This window comes from Bactrocera latifrons, unplaced genomic scaffold, assembly GCF_001853355.1.
Source record: "Bactrocera latifrons isolate USDA-ARS-PBARC rearing strain unplaced genomic scaffold, ASM185335v1 scaffold_322, whole genome shotgun sequence".
NCBI lineage: Eukaryota > Metazoa > Arthropoda > Insecta > Diptera > Tephritidae > Bactrocera > Bactrocera latifrons.
In genome coordinates this window covers 247,686-255,791 of record NW_017536875.1, presented here as the reverse complement: position 1 = coordinate 255,791, position 8,106 = coordinate 247,686, and the positions used below count along the sequence as shown (strand labels likewise).

Genomic DNA, 8,106 nt, shown 5'->3' with positions numbered 1-8,106 from the left:
CACATGTTATAACGATACCATGTATGGTACAAATACCATATGTGTGTCACCAAATACTAGCAAAATACCATATGAGCAATGTAGTATTTTGCTGGTAACAATACTATGATGTTTCATTGTGGTATTTCTATAAATACAGCTAAAAAACAGGTAACAAACTTTGCTAAAAGCTTTTAAACAAAAGCTCTTCGAAATATTCTGTCAAAATGACTTAAAAAATTAACTGAAATGGAAAGCATAACATGTTTCACAAATTTTCTTTCGGAAAAGCAGGAAATGCCTCATTTTATGTGAGGATTTTAGAGAAACTTAAACCAAATCTTTTTTTCTTCTTCTCCATAACACACAACAACATATTTATTATTTACAATTTTTTTGAAATATCTAATGCATATAAAACAAAGTTAGTATTTGAGTTTACTACTTTGCCATGTGTGTCACCAACGTAGTAAGCAGAATACTATGATACCTTTACTATGGTATTGTTACTACATGTCTGTCTCGATATTAGTTACCATGAAAATATCTTCCGAAAAGTTCACAAAAATGCTTATTATTGTTGATATTTTAACGAACTATAAAAATATGAAAAATTTTGGTTATTTTTAGTCGATAACTATATAGATTTTTTAACTTTAGCACGATTAAAAAAAAACGGTAAAAGACATTATATAAAGACAAAATTGGAAGTATTAGAAATATTAGGAATTTTATTACGTTGTAATAACGAGCATGCTAAACGAAAAAGTTATGATTTTATCGAATAAAAGCATGAAAACTCGTGATGAAAATCTTTGTTTTGACTTTGAGTTATGATTACTGAGAATTACTGTGAAAAGTTTTCTTTTACATTTTAAGGTTGGATTTTGACTTTAAATAACTTTTGAACGAGTCGACGTAGTTAAATTTTAATTTAGAATACTCTCTTCCATACTAAGTTTTTACTTTCAAATGCATCAAACATTCCGAAAAAGCAAGAAAATATTCCTGTGATATTGATATGCGCATTCACAAATTATAATACACTATCTAATACTATCAAGATTAAAAGCTCAAATTGCATTTTTATGCTCGTTTCACGCGATATTTTCACGGTAAATATCTAATGAAAAGAATTAAAGATTCTTTTGGGAGCGCTTTAATATTTACTTGTACTATACGTACATACATGTATAGGAATGTACACATGTACGTACTTTTGTCTTTTAAGCTTTATTAAACACATGAGAGTAGAAAAACTATCTTTATATCATATTGATATATACAAGCTAATACCATATATCTATAAAACTGATATTTATTTGCATAAATATGCTAGTTGTGTAACATTTACAAAAAATTATTAATTTATCAGTGTTAAATGCGACTGCGATAAAATTTACATTCATCCTAATGTGAATTTAGTAAACACCTCTTTTGTATGCGGAGTTTATTTATATTTTGCTTTTTTGTTCGTGAACTAYTTATTGATTTACTTGATTTTTTTTACTTTTACCACGCTCTACCTTGGAGAGGTAAGTAACCCGTACACTGCTGCTGATGCCCGTTTGAAATAAAGTTATTTTGATTGCGATATGCCATGGCTAAACTGTTTGACATTATAGAATTATTGCATGATTGCTGTTGAATTTGATTGTGGCTTCCAATCGGTCCATTATAGCTCGCAATAAGGGAGTTTGAAGTATCTGGTGAATGGGAGTTAGTAGTTTCACCCGTTATAAGATTTAAACCACCAGTTATGCTGTTATTCACTTCCGTGGTACTGATATTCTCATTTATGTTAGTGTTGTTATTACTGGTATTACTTGTATTACTAGCCGTACCAGCTTGTTGAGATAGTGGTGTACTGCTATTACCCGAACATGGCTTACCATCTTTTACGAGAACTGGTACTGCTACACGTCTCGGTGAACTGGAAGTCTGTAAATAAAAGTATATTTTATTTTTAATCTTTCTATTAATAGCTGTATTGAAATTATAAATTGGATTACTTTTATTTAAATATAGGCATTAGTGTGCAGAAACTATGAGAAAATCCATAAATACTTTCAGGTGTTAGCAAAATATATTAAAACTAGTATATACTATATTCTAAAGAATTATAAATGGATTAAAATCATATTTAGATCAAATCATGTCATGAAATTTTCGCAAAATCACCGATTTTGAAAATTAGCAGTTCATTAGGAAGGGGATCCCCTTCCGCATACCCCGTGATACAAATATTTCGTCAAAATTCTATTTTTTGGTAAAGTTATTTAAAGTTGAAATTTGGAGCACGATAAAATTTTAAAATTATTTTCTCATAAACTACTGGAGATAAATCGATGATATCTTGTAAAGTGAAAGAAACATGTTCGTACTATATTATAAATATTTTTTCGGGGTCCACTTGTTTAAATAATAATGCCATGTCGCAGCAGAGAGAAAACAGACTGCTAACCTCGCAAAGGTAATATCGACCACAACATGAGTGGGGTGGGATAAAAAGTTGAAGAAGAAAGCGAGACGCATACGCAGACGAAACAAAAGATGCTGATGCGTGAGTACGAAGAGCTTGAGAAGCTGGTCGACAGGCTTCAAAATTCTAAAAAAAGATGAGGCGACTAACAGCAGCTCTAAAGACCGGAGCCTACTCTTTTAAGACTTAAAGTGCTGATGTAGTGATCCTGCGGTGAAAGTGTAAAATCTGGAGATGGTGAAACCCAATCTATGACGACTATGATGAGATTGAATATCAGTTACTCGCCTGAAGAACAACAAAGTTGCAGTGACTGATAAAATACTGGCCGAACTAATCAAATACGGTGGCGAAAAACTTTGTAAAATATTTGTCGGATATAGTTACATATATACATATGTATATGTATATCATTGATCATAAAAACGCTTTTTCCAGACTGGATAAGGAAGCGAAATGGGTATCGTTGTGAACAAGGATAATACGAAATATCGCCTGCAACTAAATAGTCACGATTTGCTCGCACGTCAAAGGTTGATAGTTATAACTTTGAAGTAGTGAATAAGTTCGTATATCGTGGAACTAACATCGACACCAGCAACAATATTAGATTTGAGATCCAACGCAGAATCACTCTTGCCAACGGGTGCTACTTTGGACTGAGTAAGCAATAGAAATCGACGTACAAAGACCAAATTCTACAAGTCTCTCGTCATTCCGTCGTTGAAAAAGGACATGGCCCTATTTGGTATTTCAAATTGGTGCCAAATATCACAAAGAAGATATGACTGGCATGCTCAGCTAAACCCGCGTCAGCCATGCCTACATCAATGAATACGAATATATTATATTTGTAATTTTGTAACTCCATGTTAAATGTATATTGTTAAATCAGTTACCGAAGGCAAACTCTTCTTCTTTGTTTCAGGATACTATACACCTTCACAGTGATTAAACATTTACAGATAAAGAAAGCGCCCTAGACTGCAGTATCAACCAGCAGCGACTTCTTTCGTTTTGGCGACTGAAGCACTTAGTTGGGGAAAATTTTTTTATTGGCCACAGAGCTATGTAAAATTTAAGGAAACGTAGTCAAGGACACGGAAACGAAACTTTGTCCACGTTTCATTAAATTTTCACCAGTCCAACTATCTCAGTGCACAGAATACTTAGTTGTAAAATATAAACTTCCAGGAGGGAGGCTTGTGAACTAAATGCTGGTGAAAAAATGTAACTAACTATAAAAAAAAACGGATATAAGGGAGGTACAAACAAAAAGGAAGCCACAGTCTTATTTCAATGATAGTAAGTTGCATATATGTATGTACATATGTAGGAACATATGGTATACACTCATTTATAAGTATACGCGGTTTTATATCTAGGTGTTTATACCACGAACTAACGAATATCTGTGTATATATTTTTTGTGATCAAGAGCATCGAGTTTTAGCATTAGATTCAAAATATGGTGGATCAGAGGAAATTTTTGGAGGAAGCATGATCAAAATAACAGGAGATTCTGGATATCATTTAGAGCCATGGTGTTTGAAACTATTTAGAAACCCTGAATTTGATTTTCGCCAAACGCAAGTTAATGAAATCTATGCAACAACATGCTATATTATTCAACCAACCATTGGAATACTGAATTGTCGATGAAAAATTCTCAGCCCTGAAAAGACGACAAAATTTATTTATTTATTTATTTAGTAAGTCTATGAACATTAATTCTTACAGACTAGTGGAGAAATTAGGATGCAAATTAGAACTCAAAACAAACAACTAAATTACAAATACATAAATAGATAACTTAAATTAAAAACAGAATTGAGGGTATTAATGAAGGATACCCTAGAGTGCGAAAAATAAAGAAGAACTTTCTCGGAAATCGAGTTAAACTCACGCATAACACGCTTGAGCGGAGCATATTCAGCAAAATGAGTGCCTTATTTTTTGTAATAAAATGGGGAAATAAATCTGAGACAACGCTGAGGAGTATTGAAGTTAACTTTCCATAATAAATAGTGATAGTCGGTTATCTAGTAATTTAAGATGTAAAAGTAATAAACGACATGTATACGTTGGTACGGGGTCGACAAACTTTAGAGAGCGGAGAGTAAATTTAAGAAAAATATTTTAAACACGCTCGATCCTATTAATTGACGATATGCAATATGGTCTCCAAATGAACACTGCGTACTGCAAAATGGACCGAACAAAACATGTTTACAAGAATTTTAACGTATAGGGATCGGAAAAATTTAAAGCATTTCGACGGACAAAGCCGAGCACAGAGAATGATATAGTTGATGTGATTACTGAATGAAAATTTGTTGTCAAAGATTACCCCAAGATCTTTGATTTCAGCAACACATTTTAGGACGCAATTAGAAATRYTRTAACTTGTAGATAAGATGTTACGTCCCCTACCATAAGAGATCTGAGAGCATTTATCTAGATTCAGAAAAAGCTTCGATTTCAGGCACCATTCATAAAAAGCCCCAATATCACATTGGGATTTGAATACATCTTGAGAGTTTTTAATTATTGCAAAAATTTTTAAGTCATCTGCATATAATGGAAAGTTAGTGAAAGAGAAGCAACAGGAAATGTCATTAATAAACAGCACAAAGAGAAGTGGACCCAAAACGCTTCCTTGTGGTACTTCCGAAGATTCAATGAATGAATCAGATGACACTCCAACGACACTGACAACGCATCGTATATTGTGCAGATATGATTCAATCCACTGCAAGAAGACCGAATGAAACCCTAAGGAAGATAGTTTTTTAATTAGAATATTGTGTGAAACTTTACCAAAGGCCTTAGAGAAATCTGTGCAGACACAATCTACCTGAAATCCAGCGGAGAATGCAGACATACAATAATCGCTAAAAACCGCTAAGTTTGAAACAGTGCAGCGCCCAGAGACAAACCCATGCTGATTGACATTAATTATTGATTTTGCTGCAAAAAATAATTTATTTTTAACGGAACACTCAGAAATTTTCGAAGCTGTAGAAAGTTTAGAGATAGGCCTGTAATCTGAGACTACATCTTTTCTACCACCTTTAAGAATAGGGGTAATGCGTGTCAACTTCCAGTCAGAAATAAAATTCCCAGAGGATAGAGACTTATTGAAGATGAGCATGAGAGGATATACCAAGGCAATACAATTTTTTATAAGTACAGATGAAAGCCCATCCAAGTCCAATTTGGAGGAWGACTTAATATCACAAATAGCTTAGGTAATATCATCCTGTGAAAGACGCAGTGTGCCAAAATTTATGGAAGGGAAATTATTAGCTGAAAAAGTGGGACTATTACCAGGAGCATCGTGGGTATAATTCGATTTGAAAAATTCAGCAAACAAGTTGGAGATTTCGCCAGGGGTGCATGCTGACTTATCACCCCACCATAAAGCAAAGGGAATAGCCGAACACGCTTTTCTAGATTTTACAAAGTTCCAAAAGAAATCAGGGTTCGACTTAATTTTAGACTCCGTACTATTAATAAACTATCGATGAGAAATAACTCCTGAGAAACCGATAAATTGGAGGGAATAAGAGCAGGACTATAGGAACAACTAGACCAGACGATATTGCTTAAATTAAAGTCACCCAGAACACAGATATTATTGTCTTTCAAATTATTTAATACCAGCGAGGAAATATTATTTGCGTGCAACTTATACAACTCTAGAGGACTATTAAGAGAGATGTATGAGACTGCAATGAACAGAGCGTCATTGATACAAATACATAGTTGGTCCAGAATTAAACGAGGACGATTTGCGATGAACTTCTGGGAGAACACCACCCCCTTTTAAACAGCCAGTTTTTTTCGTTATCTCTGTCCTTACGGAAGACATAGTAGAGATTTGAGTCAAAATATTCACTATCAAAGTAAATAAAATTCAGCCAAGTCTAAGCAATAACGATAATATCAAAGTCCAAATGTGAAGCAAAGTTGCGAATAATATTTGATTTACACCTAATACTCGATAAATTTTGGTAGTACACATTAAGATAAGAGCCAGTTGAGGAATGTGCAGAAAACTCAGGAGTAAAATCGTCATTAAAAGACGCATCATCTAATATACAGCACTGTTTTAGCTTCCCTTTGGAAGAACCTTGAAGGGACGCAACTTAATGCCAGAAGGCCACTCTGAAGAAGAGAAAGCGGAACGAAAAAAGATAGGGACACACCTAACTTAAAGTTTAAACTCTTAAGATTATTAATATCAGTATCTTTGTTAATTAATTTATAACACAAAAGATGCGCTTTACCAACATTAGCATGTTTAACAACAAAAGATATAATATCTTCTTCAGTGACTGAGTTCTTAAAGGCAGACAAGTGAATCCATTTCTTAGGTATGACGACATCGAGATCACAATTGGCATTAACACCAACCACAGTTGAAGCAGCTGGAGATTTTTTGTTCCTAGTGTCCACTTTTAACTTTAAATTTCCATTAGCAGTAATTGAAGTAGGATAGTTGAGATTAACAGAATCATCAACGGCAGCTGATTGAGCAGCTTTGACAGCGACAGAGGGGCGATCTGGTTTAGCAGCAACTGTTGGATTGTTTCTGCCTTTCGAGTGAGTGTTGATATTCCTAGCCKCAGTGAACTTACTTCAAAAACCAGAGGATTAAGCAACTCATTTACCTTATTGGGTCGTTAGGCTCCAACAAAGGTCCAGATAATTCGTTATTTGATTGTTCAGCGTTTTGTTGCGTTTAAGATATCAGAACAATGAGCATTACGCATTGATGGCGACGCAGGCGGCGAACGAATAGAATTTCTTGGAGCTACTGCGCACACTTTACAATAAAAAGTATTTTAGGATTTCAGCAAAAAATTCACATCAGCCTGTGATAAATTCATACACGTCAAGTGGAAGAATTGATTACATTTATGGCAGATGATCTTGGGCTGAGCGCGATCAACTCTATGACTATGAAACACACGGCATTAATATAGAATAAATAATAGAACGCGGAGCAGAGAAAAAATACGTCTGTTCACAGTGAAACACATTTGCAAACTTTCGACAATGCATGTGCAGCCTTGCATAACATACAACATACTTGTATTTCAGATGTTTTGAAAATGAAAACCAAGAAACAGAAATATATACGGAAAATGAGACCCAATTAACTAAAATTGGTCATAAAATTGAAAATCATATTATGTTGTCTTTAGATAATAATAGAATGAAATGTTCCAATGACATTTGAATTCACATTTGCTTTTAATTAATATTGTGTAGTCGAAAAAATCTTTTCGTATTTCTAATCAAACTTCATCGTATTTTGTTTATATTTAAACTAATAAATAAATAAACAAACATGTCTTAKTTTGGTCAACTACTTTTACCACTTTTCCATTTCGAAATTTTCAGAACGGAAGCGAGYGAACCATTGTTGTGCAACACGAACTGGTACAACATTTGAATCAATAGTTTGAATCTTATTTGCAACGACCTCTGCTTTAAATCGGTTAATTAGCCAAATATTAATTTAATGTTGGATTTCGTGAATTAATATGCGCTTTAATTGTTTTCTACAACAACAAGCTTTCGACAGTGGACTTGGTTTTATTGGCTTTTCTAGCTAGTGGATGGTGTCAGATTTT

General features: G+C 33.8%; 1 protein-coding gene across 5 annotated transcripts in view; it reads right to left on the bottom strand.

Annotated features, from left to right (window-relative positions):
• Nucleotides 1-911: 911 nt before the first annotated feature.
• LOC108971097 (homeobox protein Nkx-2.1) overlaps nt 912-8,106 on the bottom strand; it is a 130,662-nt gene continuing 123,467 nt past the window's right edge. For all 5 annotated transcript variants that reach the window (XM_018936928.1, XM_018936925.1, XM_018936930.1 and 2 more), the window contains one exon: nt 912-1,920. In XM_018936928.1, coding sequence (XP_018792473.1) covers nt 1,492-1,920 — 429 coding nt within the window. In that variant the 3' untranslated portion in view covers nt 912-1,491. The remainder of the gene's footprint in view (nt 1,921-8,106) is intronic.